The sequence below is a fragment of the Wasmannia auropunctata genome, unplaced genomic scaffold (assembly GCF_000956235.1).
Source record: "Wasmannia auropunctata unplaced genomic scaffold, wasmannia.A_1.0 LD336076.1, whole genome shotgun sequence".
NCBI classification, from domain to species: Eukaryota; Metazoa; Arthropoda; class Insecta; order Hymenoptera; family Formicidae; genus Wasmannia; species Wasmannia auropunctata.
The window spans coordinates 1,374,220-1,393,688 of NW_012026814.1; the positions used below are offsets into that span (position 1 = coordinate 1,374,220).

At 38.2% G+C, this 19,469-nt stretch overlaps 3 protein-coding genes, 1 long non-coding RNA gene and 2 pseudogenes across 8 annotated transcripts; 3 read left to right on the plus strand and 3 right to left on the minus strand.

The window, feature by feature from the left end:
* Positions 1-225: 225 nt before the first annotated feature.
* Positions 226-1,153, minus strand: LOC105449199. Its single transcript, XR_974311.1, has 3 exons — positions 1,092-1,153; positions 796-856; positions 226-357 (listed from the first exon to the last, which is right to left on the minus strand). It is a non-coding gene; the product is annotated as an uncharacterized LOC105449199 (long non-coding RNA).
* Positions 1,154-4,561: 3,408 nt separating this feature from the next.
* On the minus strand, positions 4,562-5,067 carry LOC105449487 (annotated as a pseudogene).
* LOC105449201 lies at positions 5,064-6,220 on the plus strand (annotated as a pseudogene).
* LOC105449200 (glyceraldehyde-3-phosphate dehydrogenase-like) lies at positions 6,132-10,264 on the plus strand. Of its 5 annotated transcripts, none has more exons than XM_011688206.1 (7): positions 7,181-7,415; positions 7,519-7,642; positions 7,959-8,074; positions 8,312-8,569; positions 9,064-9,239; positions 9,497-9,691; positions 9,868-10,264. In XM_011688206.1, exons 1-7 carry the CDS (start codon positions 7,338-7,340, stop codon positions 9,983-9,985), a joined length of 1,065 nt encoding a protein of 354 aa, XP_011686508.1. In that variant the 5' UTR covers positions 7,181-7,337; the 3' UTR covers positions 9,986-10,264. The 5 variants fall into 5 exon arrangements, with proteins under 5 accessions (XP_011686512.1, XP_011686508.1, XP_011686509.1 ...); XM_011688207.1 differs by having other exon boundaries at positions 7,360-7,447; XM_011688210.1 differs by lacking the exons at positions 7,181-7,415; positions 7,519-7,642 and adding an exon at positions 6,132-6,220.
* Positions 10,265-10,510: 246 nt separating this feature from the next.
* LOC105449203 (glyceraldehyde-3-phosphate dehydrogenase 2-like) lies at positions 10,511-14,753 on the plus strand. The gene is made up of 5 exons (XM_011688213.1): positions 10,511-10,616; positions 12,616-12,712; positions 12,799-13,038; positions 13,140-13,394; positions 13,491-14,753. Exons 2-5 carry the CDS (start codon positions 12,635-12,637, stop codon positions 13,917-13,919), a joined length of 1,002 nt encoding a protein of 333 aa, XP_011686515.1. The 5' UTR covers positions 10,511-10,616; positions 12,616-12,634; the 3' UTR covers positions 13,920-14,753.
* On the minus strand, positions 14,632-19,366 carry LOC105449202 (ralBP1-associated Eps domain-containing protein 1). The gene is made up of 5 exons (XM_011688212.1): positions 19,145-19,366; positions 17,380-18,664; positions 17,229-17,293; positions 16,865-17,078; positions 14,632-16,641 (listed from the first exon to the last, which is right to left on the minus strand). Exons 1-5 carry the CDS (start codon positions 19,316-19,318, stop codon positions 16,460-16,462), a joined length of 1,920 nt encoding a protein of 639 aa, XP_011686514.1. The 5' UTR covers positions 19,319-19,366; the 3' UTR covers positions 14,632-16,459.
* Positions 19,367-19,469: the final 103 nt, after the last annotated feature.

Here is a 19,469-nt window from a genome sequence, read left to right on the forward strand (position 1 = left end):
AATTTAGCTAATTACAATAGATTATTTTAAAGTGATTACTTTTTTATTAAATAAAATGTTTAAAAAATATAACAAAACTGTGAGAAAGATAACGATTGTAGTTATATTTTTTTTTCTATGCGAGCTTATGAAATATTAATTGTTCTATATAATCCTAAAGAGATCATTAATAATTATATACGCAAAATATTAACCATGTATTAGTTTCCTGTTGTTACCCGATCGTTGTTATTCCTGGCCAAATCCATTCTGACTATTAGCCAGAGACTGAAAAGGAGACACCCTCCTTCGTTACCGATTTATTAACAATATCGGCAGACGTTTGTAATATCACGGTCGATTACGAAACATTACAATCTGTTAACAAGAGTATATTAATAATATCAGAAAAAGATAAACGATTACATTCATTAATAGAACAAATTAAATTAAATTAAATTTTATTTTAATTTAATTTCTCAAAGATAAGCATGTCATCTTTTTAATCTTCGATCAAGATCAAGAATAAATATCAAGGCGACAGACAGGAAAAAAATTATGTTATTAAAGAATAAAAAGAATCTTACGTTAATCGCGTTCTAATCAAAATTGTCGCGATTATATATCTCAATTACGAATACTTGAATAGGATAATGCAGAAATATTAAACAACAAAAATTTTAAAATCAATTAATGTAAATTACGAACCAAATCGCAAACCACGATTATTTAACTTTCACCTCAGATATTAATTGTAAGATATTCAGATTTTATTATACTGCGTGTTAGACAAATGCAAATACAAATGTCACTTACCAAATATATCAGCCGCGACACTCCTCGTTACGGAGACGATCTATCTTATGTTCGTTGTGTTCTGAAAATACAAAAAAAAACTCCATTAACGCTATAAAGGCGAAGCAGCTTCGTCGAGGACAATTTCGCGCGCCAACGGCACCGCGTGACGCGGCGGCGGCGGCGACGCAGCGACGCTACATGTCTTGATTTTCGACCGAACGAGTATTGAAAAATACGCGTTCGATCGATTCATCAGCCTGCAGAGTCGAATTACATGAATTAAATGCGAGATTACTAATAAATATTATACTTACCAATTAAGTGAATTGTGGCGTCACTTGTTCCGGAGCCGATCCGTTCCGTATCCATCGCGTTCTGCAAATGAAACGTGAATGCGATTAAAATAGCGCAAGTGTTTCGTTTCCAGCGCGGTCTATTTCACGCAGCAATAGCGCCACCGTACGCGCTGCGGCGGCGTCGGTGCAACAGTGGCGCGCGGCGACGCCGACGCTACACATTTCAATTTTCGGTGGAACGATTAATAAGTAATGCGAAATACGCATCCGATCGAATCAGAGTGCGAGTGCCGAATCTGTATTATGTGAATTGAATGCAAGATTGATACGCAATTATCGCTTGTCAATTAAAAGGAGTTGCGGCGTCACTCAAGTGATTCGTTTCCGACGCGGTCAATTTCACGGCGCCTTTACGCGTCGAAAGCGACGCGGTGCAGCGGCGCCGATTCGCATTCTTACTCTTAATTTCGTGCTACGTATACGTTAACGTGGAATATATAGTATTTATTACTCGAAGTGCAAGAAATGCGTAGACACAAAGTTAAAAGTAGGACGCATATATTATAGCGTCACCGCCAACGCGTTGCCACGCTTGTTTCGCGTGTGCGCACGCAGGATGAATTGCGCCGCTTCGTCGGCTTCGCTATCTTAATTACGCTATATTAATGTGAAACAAATTCTGAAAGCATACCATAAATTTACTCCTAGAAGGAATCATTCATATGAATTTAGATGAATTATTGCTGCAATTCGAGATCGTTAGCTGTACTGAGCTACATCGTCCAGCGTCCTTTTTCATGATGACGCAACGGCAAGACGTGACACTACTCATCGCTCCCAAACTCGATGCGGACTGTCGCGCGCGGCGGCTTACGCGCCGTTTATATAGTACCCTACATCGCGCATTCTGATTGGCTAGGCGCTAGCTTCCAAGTTGAGTATATAAACGCCGCGCAGCGGCAGCGGACGGCTTTATTTGCTTTTGGAGCACGGACTGCGTCACTTCGGCGCGCTTTCATTTTCCAAAGATAGAATGATATGACGGATAATCGAGACAATATAGCTATCGAGATTCGAGAAAACTATAAAAGATACATGAGATAAATAAAGATATATAAGAGATATGAAAGTTTGAGTTTGTAAATAAATGTCTAAGCAATAACATATAGGTATTTGGTCTTTTCCATTATCCGTGGCTACGTACTTTCACATGTGTGCAGTTATACATGTCAGTTACGCAATGCACTATGCAGTGCCGCGTCCGCAATCCAAGCATTCTGATTGGCTAGGCGCTAGCTTCCAAGTTGAGTATATAAATGCCACGCAGGGGTCCTGGCGGCTTTATTTGTTTTCGGAGCTCGGACCGCGTCACTTCGGCGCGCTTTCATTTTCCAAAGATAGGATGATGTGACGGATAATAGCTATCGAGATTCGAGAAAACTATGAAAGATACATGAGATAAATAAAGATATATGAGAGATATGAAAGTTTGAGTTTATAAATAAATGTCTAAGCAATAACATACATATACTGACATATAGGTATTTCTTTTCCATTATCCGTGGCTATACGTACTTTTATATGTGTGCAGTTATGCATGTGTGATACCTATAGTATAGAGAGTACATACGTTCCGTTTTATACATGATGATATATCGTTTTATTCTTGATGTTCACTACCATATAGTTAAGTAAGGATAAAATGATACATTATGCGTATCATCACCGACGAGGTACCTATTATTAAAAAGACGAAAGGTAAATTTTCGTCAAGTCAAGTAGGCCCGGGGATAATTGAAGAATATATGACACTACCAATCATTTTGGCAGTACTGAGATAACAATCACTATTTTATTCGACAGTGAGAAGTTTACAGGTAATTTTTCGATTTTCACATTTGCTGTACGAATACACGTATTTTTTAATTTTCACGTTGCAAAAATTGAAAAATAATTAACATGTATAAATTTTTCACTGTCGATAATAAAATAACGATTAATTGGTCACGTAAAAATACGATTGTGTAAATGTAAATGTACAAAAACGATCCTGTAATCATTATATATTGAATGATAATATATCTAATATCGCTTATGTATAATATATATATTTTGAGAAAAATTAATAACTTTTATATAATTCTTGTTACACGTGTCGTAACGTATATATAGTATATACATATAACGAAACAATTATATACATATACATATATATTGAATAACAAATCATTACTCAATTTTTAATCAGTAATACATTATATTTGTATTTTCATTCGTATAAAATGAAACTTGCATCAATATTTTTTTCAAAGCAAGCGCGAAGACACACTCTCCCTATTCTTCCAAATCCGTTAATTCCTACAACTGCCATAATTTTGTACCTGTTTTAATTTTTTAATTTTCTAACAATTCATTATTAAAGAAAAAGAAAAAAAAATTTAAGTATCTGAAATGATTGACATTTTGTCAAAATGGTAAATAGTGTGAAGCTTATTACGAAACTTCTCAGAACATCATATGTCTTGAAGTTACCTAAAATAAGAACTGTTTATAAATCTAAATACTTAATATTAAAAAATCTAATAACATTATTTATAATTTCAAATACTCTAAACAAATTTCCCTGACTCCCCTTCCTGAAATGTGAAGTGGACGGTTTTCAGCGTTATTATGTTTATCGTTATAGAATATAGAATCCAGAAGTAGTGAACTAACAATAAAATAAGTCATGTGACAAAATGGGAAATGGATATCACATTTAAATCTGGGCATGTATGTGTATAATGCATATTTCCAAATGTATATACATTTATATTGTTTTTATATATTTTATATTTTTATAAAGTGTATTAATTTTTATTTTGACCTTCACAGTTGATTGATTGCAATATACAACTTGTTAGGGATGTATTTATAAATCTAAAATAGTTTTAGCTGCAAATTAGGCAAGATTTTTTAATTACGAGAAACATTTACCTATATTTGTCCTGTAAAAATCCTTAACAATAATATTATTAATAATAAAATGCGGAATAATCTTCTTATAATTAGAACGTAGAGCTATTGTTATACATTAAACGCATAAACACTTTCTTAATTTTAAGTCAGTAATCTAATTATCAGTCATTTGTCATTTATTTAGCAATAAGAAAAATGTCGGTAAATAGAACTGAAGAAAATGAAATGATGATATCGCGACCTACTTCAGTATTCAATTAATTCATCAATGTTAATCATTATTAAAATAAAAGAAGTTTAGACTTTGTGCAATGAGATGAGAATTAACTCTATGGATCTCTACTAGGATTATATTTTATAGAAATTAGGAAAATTTATTCACAAAGTTTTTAATACTTTATCAATAATTCACTTAATTAAAAAATTCACACGCAATTACAAACATTTGTTTTGTAAATGTGCATATGTATTGTACATATATACATGTTTCACTCTGTTCTGTTCACTCTTAATTTTGCCCTATCTTTTTGTTATCTTTTGTTTGTCTTCTGCAGTCTTTAAATACGCTTGTTTAATTTGCCTGTATTCTTCAACTCTTCATATTGCAAGACTAAATCCAAGACTTTCTTCTCAGCTGCAAAAAGCAAATAAAATAATATAATAAATATAATCATAAATCAAAATCATATTAATGATAAGATCAACTTACATTTATTCTTGAAGGCAGGCTTCTTTCCTCGTAACAAATTCCAGCAACTCCTTTTCCTGCCATTTCTTTTCTTCTTGCTCCTTTGTTTTCTTTTCCTCCCTTAACTGATTTTCAAGTCTCTGGATATTTGATTTTCTTTAGAGTTTTGGGATCTGTTGTCTCTTTTAACTCTTTTTGTAAAGTTTTAAGATCATTTTCCCATAATTTATTAATAAATGCATAATAATGCCTGAAGGCCTTTTTATCAAATGTACCGCATAGACTATCAAATCTAGGGCCCAGGCGCGCGACGACTGGCGACGAGGCGTCGCGTCGGCGACAGTGGCGGCGATAGTGGCGCACGGCGGTCGGCGACGAGTGACGGCCACTTTAACCTCCAATTCAGTTTCTGTGTAGCTTTGAGTACAAATTGAATTTTTAAAATGATTTAATTCTTCAGACATCGTTTTTGATTAATGCAGTTTTTATGCGGATGTATGTGTAAATTTTTTGAATATATTTTTCCTAATTTTCATGTTTTTTTTCCTCAGTACGCAAAGAAGTATTCTATCTTAAAAATGTTTTTGCATTTTGTTGCAGAGATTAATAAATTTGTATTTTGTTGTTATATATCATATCTTGAGATTCAACATGAATGATGAGGAAGAGTTCCTACTTACAGAAGATAAAGATTGTGTAAGTTTTTTTTTCTTTATTTCAATTTCTTATGTTAATTTTATTCAGGATTATTATTACTGAGAAAATATCTGCGTGTGACAATATACTTTGAATTATTTATGTTTTAGGAACAAAAACAAGGGAGGAATTGAAAAATATGAGTTTTGAGGATTTGCAGAAGTTAAAGGAGAAATTAGGAACCAAGATGTACAACGAGATCATATTTCGAAAGAGAAGTAAGAAAAAGACAGAGAAAACAGAGTTTAAACGAGAAAACAAGAACAGGCCACGGGAGGTTTCTGCTAAAAAACTCAGATATAAAGAGTCGACTCTAGTCAAAAAAGTTATATCTTCTAGAGATCCTAGATTTGATAGTCTATGCGATACATTTGATAAAAAGGCCTTCAGGCATTATTATGCATTTATTAATAAATTATGGGAAAATGATCTTAAAACTTTACAAAAAGAGTTAAAAGAGACAACAGATCCCAAAACTGTAAAGAAAATAAAATATCCAGAGACTTGAAAATCAGTTAAGGGAGGAAAAGAAAACAAAGCAAGAAGAAAAGAAATGGCAAGAAAAGAAAGAGTTGCTGGAATTTGTTACGAGGACAGAAGCCTGCCTTTAAGAATAAATGTAAGTTGGTCTTATCATTAATATGATTTTGATTTATGATTATATTTATTATATTATTTTATCTGCTTTTTGCAGCTGAGAAGAAAATCTTGGATTTAGTCTCGTAATATGAAGAATTGAAGAATACAGGCAAATTAAACAAGCGTATTCAAAGACTGCAGAAGACAAACAAAAGATAACATAAAGGTAGGTCAAAATTAAGAGTGAACAGAACAGAGTGAAACATGTATATATGTACAATACATATGCACATTTACAAAACAAATGTTTATAATTGTGTATGAATTTTTTAATTAAGTGACTAATCGATAAAGTATTAAAAACTTTGTGAATAAATTTTTCTAATTTCTATAAAATATAATCCTAGTAGAAATCCATAGAGTTAATTCTCATGTCACTGCACAAAGTCTCTTCTTTTATTTTAATAATGATTAACATTGATGAATTAATTGAATACTGAAGTAGGTCGCGAAATCATTGTTTCATTTTCTTCAGTTCTATTTACCAACATTTTTCTCATTGCTAAATAAATGACAAATGACTGATAATTAGATTACTGACTTAAAATTAAGAAAGCGTTTATGCGTCTAATGTATAACAATAGCTTTACATTCTAATTATAAGAAGATTATTCCGCATTTTCTTATTAATAATATTATTGGTAAGGATTTTTACAGGACAAATATAGCTAAATGGATATTTCTCGTAATAAAAAAATCTTGCCTATTTTGCAGCTAAAACTATTTTAGATTTATAAATATATCCCTAACAAGTTGTATATTGCAATCAATCAACTGTGAAATACGTCAAAATAAAAATTAATACACTTTATAAAAATATAAAATATATAAAAATAGAAAAAATATAAATGTATATACCTTTGAAAATATGCATTATACACGTACATGCCCAGATTTAAATGTGATATCCATTTCCCACTTTGTCACATGACTTATTTTATTGTTAATTCACTACTTCTGGATTCTATAACGATAAACATAACAAACCTGAAAACTGTCCACTTCACATTTTAGGGAGGGGAGTCAGGGAAGTTTGTTTAGAGTATTTGGAATTCTAAATAATTCTTATTAGATTTTTTTATTTCAAGTATTTAGATATATAAATAGTAAATTCTTATTTTAGATAACTTCAAGACATATAATGTTCTGAGAAGTTTCATAATAAACTTCACACTATTTACCATTTTGACAAAATGTCAATCATTTCAGATTCTTAAATTTTTTTTCTTTTTCTTTAATAATGAATTGTTAGAAAATTAAAAAATTAAAACAGGTATAAAATTATGGCAGTTGTAGGAATTAACGGATTTGGAAGAATAGGGAGAATGTGTCTTCGCGCTTGCCTCGAAAAAGATATTGATGCAAGTTTCATTTTATATGAATGAAAATACAAGTATAATGTATTACTGATTAAAAATTGAGTAATGATTTATTATTCAATATATATATATATATATATCACAGGTAAAATTAATCAACGATCCATACCTTACAACCGAATACATGATATATCTTTTTAAACACGACTCTACTCACGGACCACTTCCTTTACCTCTGGAGTGTGATAATGAGTTTATAGTTAGTGGTGGTGAATACAATTTTAGTTTTGCTACACTTAAGAAAATTAAATCAGAAAGCTTAACCTTAAATGTTATTTTAATTTGCCATCTTTATTTTACAAGTACTGCAGATTTTAATAAACTCAACGTCCTCTATATATGAAACACAAAATAAAGAATATTAGCATGTAACTCTTGTAATTGCCAGAGAAATATTTTTTACACTTTAAATTAAATTTCAGTCTTCATGTGTGCTTACTTTTTATTTGATTTAATATTTAAGAGCGTGATATAAATATTACTTTGTATAAAAAAAAATCTTGAACTTCTTTATCGTTCCATAAGAAACAAGAATCGCCACGTCGCAAGAAAAGCAACCGTGGAAAATACCATGGAAGAATAATGGAGTGATGTACGTAATAGAAGCTAGTGGAGCATTCACATCTCTGGAGAAAGCAAGCGTAAGATTTGAAATTTATATTTTTCATTGCAACAGGATCTAATGTTAAATGTGAAGAATTATTAATTTGCCAGAAACTTGGAAAAGAATACTGATCTTCCTTAATAGTTATTAACACTTGTCACATTATATTGAAACTTAAACGAATCCTCTTAAACTATTCTATCTCTAGCAGCATCCGATGCCATACAGCTAGATTATTTGGCGTATCAAAAATAAAAATGGCTTATTATTGCAGTTGCACATCGATGGCGGCGCGAAAAGAGTTATTATCACTGCACCGTCGATCGACGCGCCGATGCTCGTTTTCGGGGTCAATCACACCTGTTACAACCCCAAGAGAGACGGTGTCGTTTCTGCCACATCCTGCACTACAAACTGCGCAGCGCCGATCGTCAGAATCATGCACGACAACTTCGAAGTTCTCGAGGCGATGATAACCAGCATACATGCGGTGACAGCGTGCCAAAATACCGTGGACGGTCCAATAGAGAAGGTTCCTCAGTGAAGATTTGTCTTGTTTTAAAAAATAGGTTTTCTTTTACATTTTTTAATTCGTGCATTATGAAAAATAAAAACTCAGTATGTATAATAATAGTGTGCACGGATTTTCAGTTAAGCCACGGGTGTTTCAACTACATACAGGCCAGTATCACGGGTTGTCTATTCGTGCAGGTTCGCAAGGTTGTTCACAACTGCGGGGAATTTCGGCAGCACACAGTCAATGGCACATCTGCCGCAGGGGTCTACGCAGTTGTGAACGACCTTACGCGCTTGCACGAGTAGGTAACTCGTCATACTAATCTGTATGTATTAAGTGAAACACCTGATACATGGCACGATAAAATATTTTTGTCTTTTTTTAAATATATTTCTATCTTTTTGTAACTATTTAACTAAATGCTCAGCATTACGATTTAAGAAGCCTTAAGTAATCGTTATAAAAAAAATAATTCATTCTCTTTGTACAATTATATTTTATACTCGCAGTATCGTCCTACGGCATTGTGGAGGGACGGTAGAGGCGCTCTCCAAAATATCATTCCGACCGCGACCGGCGCGGCCAAGTCGTTGGCCAAAATTATCCCCGAGCTGAAAGGCAAGATCTCGGCCATAGCGTTCAGGGTGCCGATCCCCAACGTTTCGTTATGCGATATGACATTCAGGTAATTGGCGGATGCGTACTCGCCGCGAGTTTGCCAGACGACTGACCCGTGAAATCCGGCGACGGCGTGCCCGACGTTTCGGTTGCATCAGTGCAAATGTAAGAAATCGCGCTCGATTTCGCATGAGGCAGCTGCTACAATTTCATTGATGCAATCGGAGTTTGACGCGAATTAAAGTATCCACGTTCGATGCTAAAAGTTCGATTCTTGTGCGTGCAACTGGAAGCGTATCTTGATCTTCTGCGACGCCGCTTCAGGGTCAATAAACCGGCGACGTACGAAGAAGTGAAAGAGGCGATGAGGGAAGCGGCGGAGGGGCAGCTGAAAGACGTGCTGGGATACACGGAGGACGACTGCGTGTCGTCGGACTTCAACCACACGACCTATTCCTGCGTGTTCGACGCCAAGGCGGGCATTCCGCAGACGAGCACTTTCATCAAGATCGTCGCTTGGTAATAACGCCGTCGACGCCGTCGTAAAACTCGGAATTCACAAATACGACTTCCCAAATATGCATAATCTAATATCTGCCCGATAATATAACTTACAAGTCAAAGATACAATTTCTTCGATCGCGCGCTAATATCTTGATGCCAATTTGATCCTGAAATCATTTTTCTTCCCTCAGGTATGATAACGAATACGGTTATGCGTATCGTGTAGCCGATTTAATTCAGTATATGTATAACGCCGATTCCGATAATGTTCCTGTAACTGGACGAGTTCTCGAGCATGGTGATGATTAGAAGCAAATAAACGTGAAAACTTAAAACTTCAATTACTTAAAACGCAATTATTTATTTTAAAATAAATAATATATATTTAATACACGTGAAATACATATATATTCAAATACATAGTCAACATACTAAAGTACACGGATATAAAATTATGAAAATAAATTGTAGTAAAGTAATTAATTATATATAAAATAAACATTATGATTAGATTTTATTTCGAAATCTAACACATAGATATTCGAAAAATCTGGTTAAAAGAGATTATAAAATTAATTATTGAAAAAAGTTATATATAGCCTATGAGTTGCATATTATACATTATTTATGCCTGCAATACCTGAACTCTTGATATCTGTCACGTTAATGATAAACGGATAGATTATGTACACGGAAATAGATCCAAAAATATTGAAAGAGTTTGAGAGCTTCTGTTGATACCGGCACACGGCGTCTGGTTGAAATTCGCGGCGCGCAACAACATGGCGGCAATCGATAACGAGGTCACGTGAGCTTCCGAGCGCCGACGACGGGACACGAGCCGCACGGAGTGCCGTTTTATATTATCGCCATCCGTGCCCTTCAAATGACACTACTTCGTTGGAAGCCGCAGTGAACGGAGCTGGTTTTACGGTACGCCGTAAGTATCACTTCCACGTTTGACGTTTTACTCCAATTTTCCTCTTTCCCTCTGTTTCCCCGCTCCTGCATGACCGTCACCGTCACTCGTCGCTAATCGTCATTATTTCGCCGGTATTACACGCGTAACACCGTCGCGACGTCTGCCGTCCGGCCATCCCGCGGCGTACGCCGCACCGGCCATTCTCGCGATGTCGTCGGTTGAACGGGTTGGACCGGTAGGTATTTGCCGACTTTGCCGTCGCGAGACAGCTGCCGAACGCGATTCGGCTGCATTCCCGCATGAGAAGCTTCGAAAAGCGCGACGTGACGAGGTCGAGATGATGTAACGACCGGGCGGTGCGATACGTTTTCCTTGCCCATTCGTGACGTTCGCGCGTTGAGATTCGTTGGAAACCCTTCGACGACGCGGACGGCGATCGTTAAACGGCCTTCACGTAGTTAATTCTTGCTCAACAATTACACGCTGTACTAGCGTTTGATTGCGATGTAACAAGAGACGCATGCCGGCAGACGTACTGCATCATCGATTTTGCGCGATTTTGATTAAAGATTTTACGTCAATAATATCTAAATTTAAATACTGATCTATATTAAACTGTATTAAATATTGTATATAAAATTTATTTTGCGCGATTTAGTAGTTTCCGCTTATTAAATCCAGCTATTTTCATACTTTATCTTATTAAGTCATATATATAATATTTAATCAATTAGTCATATTTCGAAAGCTTAGGAATCGTTGTTTTAAATGTAATAAACGCGATTTTGCATCTTAAAAGTTGCTGTAAACAAAAGAATCTATAGACTAACAGAAAAACCAGTTTATTCTTAATTAATTATATATGAATAAATACGAAATCATCGTAATTTCGGTCTCGAATACGAATAAGAATACAGCATTAGTTAGTTATAAAAATAAATTGTGCTTTTGTTAGAAAAAAAGATTCGATTGCGCAAAATTGTAGATAACGTAATACTTTTCATCTTCTATGCATTTGTCGAGTAAGGAAGACTTCGACTAAATTTCGATTAACTCGATCGATGATTAATTCTTATACGGAAATCATTCTAATCTTTCTTTTCGTGTGCCGAGAAAAAAATAGAGTAATCTGTCCTTATTAAATACTTCAGATATAGCTTAATTAATTAATCGGAGCTCGATCGAAGTTGCCGAAAGGCCAAATAGATTTCTCTCGATGCGAATTACGTCAGATTGCAACACACGATTTTGCATCGCGATGCGCGGCGGATTTACATACGTCAGTTTTATCGGACCACCGATCCGATAATCCCACGCACGCGAGGTCAGGATCATTTTCAAGGACATCCGGGGATGTCGAGGAACTTGGGACACACCCCCCTTCAACCTTGCCTTGACCTACAAGATTCCCTGGTGCCCAATATCGTACGTGCCGCCGAGGCATGTGCCAAGACTGTTGCCGCCGCTTTTAGCGATAAATTCAAGACTAAATAACGTTTACGTCGCGTCCGAAATTATATAATAAGCCATACAAGAATCTCTGATAATTCCGTATTTGTAACTCCATTATATCTTTAACAATGAAATATAGGAAAGATTTTTCAATGGATTTTATATTCTGTCTTAATTCAGCAACGATATTATCGAAACATTTTATCTACAGTATAACGTTTTTGATTAATTTGATTAATTTAATATAAAACAAAACGAACCGATACAGTTAAGCATATGAGTAGTTTTCAGTTGCGTCTGTGCGATCAACTTTCATTTATGTGATATTTATGAGCATCTTTGAAACGCGATTGATATTCTGAAAATAGCGGGGAAGTGACGAATTATGATATGTCGCGCATCTATTCTCTAACCTAATGTCCAATAATTTGTTACAATAATTCGTAACGATGAGATTGACTCTCTCGCATCTGCTTCACACGACTACGCCGGTTTCCGCGATCACGCGGAAAACGCGTGGCCGTTGCGTAGCATCCAATTATAATTTTCTCGCTCGATTTTCCAGTTGCAATCAAGACGACGACATGAGCAAAATCGGAATTAACGGATTTGGCCGTATCGGCCGTCTCGTGCTGAGGGCTTCCCTGGAACGTGGTGGTCAGGTATACGTCGATAAGAAAGCCGCGATTATCGTAAATCAGCCGGGTACACGCAATTTTTGTACTAATCCGGGATCTCTGCCAATCAGGTCGTCGCCATCAATGACCCGTTCATCGGTCTCGATTACATGGTCTACATGTTCAAGTATGACTCCACCCACGGTAAATTCAAGGGAGAGGTCAGAGCCGAGGGCAACTGTCTCGTCGTAAACGGAAACAAGATCGCCGTCTTCAGCGAGCGCGAACCGAAGGCGATCCCGTGGGCGAAGGCCGGCGCCGAGTACATCGTCGAATCCACCGGCGTGTTCACGACCATCGAGAAGGCATCCGTATGTATAAAAAAAAAAAAAAGATTCATACTTAAGAATTTCAATGGAATTTCCTCGTTTGCATCCGAGTTCAACATTTTTTTTTTATAATGCGTTTGCAGACTCACTTGGAAGGTGGCGCCAAGAAAGTCATCATCTCCGCCCCGTCAGCTGATGCGCCGATGTTCGTCGTCGGTGTGAACTTGGAGGCTTACGATCCAAGCTTCAAGGTCGTCTCTAACGCCTCGTGCACCACAAACTGCTTGGCACCCCTCGCCAAGGTGGTCCACGACAACTTCGAGATCGTCGAGGGCCTCATGACAACCGTACACGCGATTACGGCCACCCAGAAGACCGTCGACGGACCTTCTGGCAAGGTGTGGTACACGATACACGATTCTGTTTTAGCAAGAAAGATAATTCGAGATTGTCCTCGTTATGTAACATCGTTTATTACGCTTTTCCGGTGACAGCTGTGGCGTGACGGCCGTGGCGCAGCACAGAATATTATTCCTGCTGCAACTGGAGCTGCCAAGGCAGTTGGCAAGGTCATTCCCGCCCTCAACGGTAAGCTGACCGGCATGGCCTTCCGCGTACCCGTGCACAACGTATCCGTGGTCGACTTGACGGTTCGACTCGCCAAACCCGCCTCCTACGACGCTATCAAAGCCAAAGTGAAGGAGGCTGCTGACGGCCCTCTGAAGGGTATTCTAAGCTACACCGAGGACGACGTTGTCTCGTCCGATTTCATCGGCGACAACCACTCCAGCATCTTCGACGCCAAGGCTGGCATACCTCTGAACGACAACTTCGTGAAGCTGATCTCGTGGTACGACAACGAGTTCGGTTACTCTAGCCGAGTTATTGATCTGATCAAGTTCATGCAGAGCAAGGACAACTAAAAAAGGGTCTCGCAGAAGCCGATTGTTCACCCGTGTCCTCCTAGCTCCGGCCTCGCCGTACCGCGAAGTCACTGTGTGGAGCATATCATTGTAAAAAAAAAGCTGCTGTAAGAAACACACTGTATTAATTGGCGCCATTACTAACTTTTAGCAAGGATCTATTTGGAATATAAAGCCAAAAAGATGTTAGAGCGTACATTCTTTCTCGCACAGTTAATAGAATTGTAGATAAAGTGATGTCTATTCGTCGCTCTGATTGAAATACAAAATAAGACAGGCTCTAGTGTTCATATCTAAAAAAATCTGCATATTTATCTTGTTACTATTACAGCCAATTTGTCAATAAAACAAACGTGTAAATGAATATTCATATAACTTGAATATTATGCCTGCAGTAGATCCTGCAGTATTGCAGTGTAAGCATTACGTAAAATCAGAAGTGTATGACAATAGGACTATAGTTCGAGTTTGTTTCACTAAATTTATTATCGATCGCGGTTTTATTCAATCGAATTTCGTCACAGTGCATCGCCACAAGGGGGGCGATTTTATTGTACTTGTATAGAATTGCAATTGTAATTGCAATACTCAAACTTTCATGCATTCATGCATTCATATTCAAGAGATATATTACAAGTATTTCTAATTTTTTTTTTTCTTCTGCATAATCAACATTATTTTTCCATTCACACAATGACATCAATAAAAATTGTTATGAAACTAAAGTAGTTTCTTTATTCATACTTGACAGACACTTCTGTATATGTATATTCTACATCGTTACATTGCTTTTTTTTTACAGGACTGCAGATAATAAATCAGAGATAATTCTGATATAAGTATTAATTTTCTATAATTTTTACACAATACCTATAATTACAAAAAATCTTTGTTGCATGACTCGTTGATTTTCCAAGCTTTTACTTCTAAGTAATCTCGTGATATTCGACAAGACGATACTGTCGATTACATTGTCGACGACTATATATGTATATTTCAAAATTTCGCGTTATATGGCACAAAGAGTTATTAGTAACAACGGTCGCTTGGCAAATTTATTTACCTGCTACTTGTAAACAAGGTAAAATTTTGAAAATGTGATAAAGTTAATCACGAATTAATATATATTTGATTGAATAAAAATGGCAATTTTTATAAATAAAGCGCTGAGATTTATATAGAGCTGAGCCACGGAGATTGAATTTTAGTCGAGAGTTTAATCGCGAATTGTAGAGAAGCACGAAGTTTGAAAATTTTATTTAAATAATAGTAATTTTTCTATAAAGCAATTCTATGTCTATTGAGTAATATCGCTACTATTAAAAATATCTGCTATTAAAAAAATAACTAACTGGGAAGAATGACGATTATTGTAATAACTCGATTTTTGTTGCGGATGTGGCTTTGATAGATCTATATTCTTCTCAGGCAATGGTTTGCACCGACTATAGCATCTATTTCTTTAAAACTACAATAGGAATCGATATAATCGTTTCAAAGAATTGCCACACCAAAATCGACGTATTCAACGTGAATTGATTCTGAACATTATACATCTATATAAATTTATTTTTTGAAGTATTCTGTTCCTGCAGATTCCATTTTTCTCGCATATATTTTTCTTCAACGTTTAACAGGTATTTTTCGTAGGTACTTGTTATCACGGAATAAAGTATAACTTCATAACAGTCCTGATTATCCCATTTCTCCGTTGACGCTCATCTTTACGTAAGCGTTTCACATAGTCGTATGAAAATTCAATTCAAAATACAATTCGATTTTGTTGCAAACAATAAATACTTATTCGTTCTTTATAGTACAATTCAAAGCTCAAAATAGATATGGTTCCGTTTACGGCGAACAAAGCTCTGTAGAGGAGATTCATCACGAGGAATATGAAATATATAATTCTCATAAAGTTAACAAATCTTCACGCATAGAAATCACAATTAGAAGTTTCAAATTATCTGCACTGAGATGGAATAACAATATGTGACAGATGCACTCGTATATGCGTGCGGCATGCTTATGGAAATGTATATATATGTATATATAAATTCGTGGCGATGAAAAGACGGAAGTTTCGATGCAAAACATATAATATACAAGTCAGTAAATCACAGGGGGAAATTCGATAGCACAGGCATCAAACCTGAGTGAATTTTTCAACACTTTTACATATAAACGTGAACAATAGCTCGTAAACTTGATAAAAGCAAATTCGCAAACGCTTGTTATATATCAATATAGAGATCATAATCGGTTTTGTATATACATGATTCATAATTTATTCATAGACACTCTTCTTTCAACCTCAAGTATAAAATATCTATGTAATATTTTTTTTTTGTTTTGTAAATCGCGCGTCCCCTGCCGCATCTGTCTCTACGTTGATCGTTATGAATGTGAATGAATACTTCGTTGGGAAAAGAGGAATTCTAGACTAGCATAACGTATTAAATACATGTGTTTACAATGATTTGAGGATACATAATACCTCGTAACTTCGAACGAATGAATGACAGCGAATAGTAATCACATCAAGTCAAGAGCAAGAGTTTTGCGCGCAGATTTATACGTTCTTGGAGCGCGCTGGCCAGTTCACGTGTCAGTTCTTCACAGACTAAGCGTAATTCCGCATTCTTTTCCCTTAATTCTTGTAAGGTCAATATCTTTTCATCCTCCGCTTCGTTCTTACTCTCTTCTTCGCCGCCGTCTCGTTCTGTCAGGATTACATTTCAATTGTCAAACATAATATTACAGAAAACAAAGATATGATCGAAAAGACAGTATCTTTATATAGGGAGTATCTTTAATACTTTAAAAAAGAAACATGCATTTCTGCTTATAAATGATGAGAATTAGTATGTTACAAAAAACAAATCGTAAGTAGAGAGAAAACGCTAAATGTTGTTGAGAAATTAAATAATGAGATAATTTCTTACTTGGACTCGGTTTTCTATAAATGTGAAACGCTCCGCATACACCAGTAAATTGTTGAGATTGTGATATCGTGTTTTCTATAGATGGAACCGTATTCTCAGGCAATTCACTCTTGGGAGAAAAGTGGGAGAAGTCAGCGACAAAAGCTTGACTTTCGCTTAACGTTCTTTGTCCCTCACCCTCGCTCCTTTGACCGACCAGCTTGCGAGGCGAAGTCTGCAGCAAAAACGGACCATTATAATCCCTGTCTTAAAAAAACATTTGCGGAAAGTTATAATTTCCGTTGAAATATCTTTTTTACAAGAACATATAGAATGAAGTATTTCTTTAAAATAGATACAAGAAAATCGTATACAAGAAACTTACAATTCCTGGCGAGATTCTAGGTGGCACGAGCGGTGGTGCCCCAAGAAAACTTTGACCATTTTTTCCTGTAACAAAATATAAACTTGTAGCATAAGACTCTGGTTTCGTAACCACAGTGTCGTATTGTGAAATATCGGCAACGGTACCGTACCTAATTTATTAAGATCGAGACTAGAACTGCGCGCGTGTGTTCTGTACGGTCTGGGTGGCGGTGGAGGCGGCGGTTCCTTCTTCGGAGTCACGATAACGGCGTCTTCGGGTGCCGCGGGAGGTTTCTTTGCGAGAGGTCGTTGCACTAACGACGCCGCAGAATGCTGCAGATCGTCATCCCCCAGGGTTGTGCAGCTGCTGCTGCTGCCGTTGGCGCCCGAGGCGAGAATCGCCGCCTCGGGCGTTAAGCGCAACGGCACCGGGTGCAGGATCTTCGGGTCGCGTTCGACGGCTGACTTTTGGAAGTCGAAATTCACCAGCTGCAACCCCGGGCTGGTGACCGAGGAGCTGCTCGCTCCGGTCGGCGAGTCCACGAACTTCGTCCACTCCTTGTTCTTCTCGCGGGCGTTCGCGGAGTTGGGTGGTGATTTTTGAGCGGTTGTCGCCGGTGGGATTTGCGGCGGCGCGGCAGTTGTTGCTGTTTGCATGACTAACGGGATCGACAAGGACGGAGGTAGAACGTCGGGCAGAGGCACGTGATTCCTCCTCAGCACGACGAGATGCATAGCCACGTAGAATTCCTGTAAACTGAGCGCCCCGTCCCTCGTGACATCCGCGAGCTGCCAGATGCGCCGCAACTCGGAAACGGGAAGCCGCGACTTCTCGAAGAACGTTCTGGCCACGGGCCCGGCCAGAAGGCCCTCCGGATCGGACTGCAGCTGCGCGAATTGCGCGGCGTAGTAATCGCGCTGCTCGTCGCTGATAATCCACACTTCCTCCGGCGGGAAGCCCGTACCGTCACCCTCCCCGTCGCCCTCGTCGCTGCTGTGACGCTCGGAGCTCTCCTCCTCGGTGCCCAGAAGCTGTCTCTGCTCTTCGGAAACCAGCAAGCCTTGCCAGCCACCGGAAACGGAATCCAGGATTGTCTCACCACCCAGCATACCGTCATTTCTCTCCTGAGTCACGCTGTTCGTCGGTGTAGGGGAATCTGTGCTGCCGCCAGTCTCGCGCGGGGACTCCGCTTCGCTCTCGCTCTCGGTAGTGCTCTCGGGAGCGTGATGCCGACCCTTTGCGCCTCTGGTTATGTCGGGACTCCTTCTGCCGTCCTCGTCGCCGGGGGTCGGCCACGTGAATCTTGGCAAGGTAATAACGTCCAACGACGCGGTTATCATGTCTCTGGTGATCTCCAGACCGGCCTGGTGGACCGCGATGAGCTTCAGCACTGCATAGAATTGCTTCTTGCCCAAATGCGTGTTGCCTTTGGCTCCCATGCAGATGTCCAATATCTATATGCAGAAAAGGGATAAACATTTACTATTTATATGCGTTAACAAATGTATATATATATATGTAATCAAGTTTCTACAGAATGCTCCAGCTTTATCTTACTTTCTCTAAAATATTGTGACAACTGTCAAATCTAATGGCAACTAATAGCAGTCTCGTGCTTTTCGCTAAAAATAACGTAACGCCGCAAGAAAAACGTAAGGATCCTCGCAAAGCTAGAGATTGTCATGAGAAGCGATAGAGAAGCGGCTCGATATATTTTTCCATCGACGAATTGTAATCGGCTTGTCAGTTGCTACATAACCTCCACGCGGACTGCGACGTCTCGTATATACACACATCTGTCCCGATACACACGTATGTCATATCGAAGCGAGAAGCTCTCGGACCCACCGAGACGAGAACTCTGTTCGCGGCGCGGTGCCGACGGCGGGGAAAACGTCAGGTCGTCACTTTCACCGCGCCACCGAGCAGCTCACCTTCATCGTGACGTCCCGCGGCAGATTGGCCGAGCGCAACAGCTCGGCGACTTTGATCACGGACACGCTGTCACCGTCCGCGTTCTCGCAGCAGTAGATGAATATGTCGCCGTAGTAGCGGTGCTCGGTCGCGGTCAGGTGCAGACTCGCCATCGTCAGCAGCTCCCAGTCCATCTTGACTGCGGTCTGGCGCGTCCGCGCGGTGCCGAGAGAGCGGTGCTCGTCCCCCGGGCTGCCTCGTCCGTCCCGGCTGCCGACGCGTCGTCTCGGAGCAGGGCGCCGCGCTCTCCTATACCTCGCACGCGGCACTTCACTCGCGAATCTG

Bases quoted from the DNA above. Each gene is read 5' to 3' on its own strand.
- LOC105449200 (XM_011688206.1), top strand. From the start codon at position 7,338: ATGGCAGTTGTAGGAATTAACGGATTTGGAAGAATAGGGAGAATGTGT. The intron at 8,570-9,063 runs GTTCCTCAGTGA...TTATACTCGCAG, and splicing joins TGGACGGTCCAATAGAGAAG to TATCGTCCTACGGCATTGTG. The intron at 9,692-9,867 runs GTAATAACGCCG...TTCTTCCCTCAG, and splicing joins TTCATCAAGATCGTCGCTTG to GTATGATAACGAATACGGTT.
- LOC105449203 (XM_011688213.1), top strand. From the start codon at position 12,635: ATGAGCAAAATCGGAATTAACGGATTTGGCCGTATCGGCCGTCTCGTG. The intron at 13,039-13,139 runs GTATGTATAAAA...ATGCGTTTGCAG, and splicing joins CGACCATCGAGAAGGCATCC to ACTCACTTGGAAGGTGGCGC. The intron at 13,395-13,490 runs GTGTGGTACACG...TTCCGGTGACAG, and splicing joins TCGACGGACCTTCTGGCAAG to CTGTGGCGTGACGGCCGTGG.
- LOC105449202 (XM_011688212.1), bottom strand. From the start codon at position 19,318: ATGGACTGGGAGCTGCTGACGATGGCGAGTCTGCACCTGACCGCGACC. The intron at 18,665-19,144 runs GTGAGCTGCTCG...TTCTGCATATAG, and splicing joins CGCGGGACGTCACGATGAAG to ATATTGGACATCTGCATGGG. The intron at 16,642-16,864 runs GTAAGAAATTAT...TAATCCTGACAG, and splicing joins TTATAGAAAACCGAGTCCAA to AACGAGACGGCGGCGAAGAA.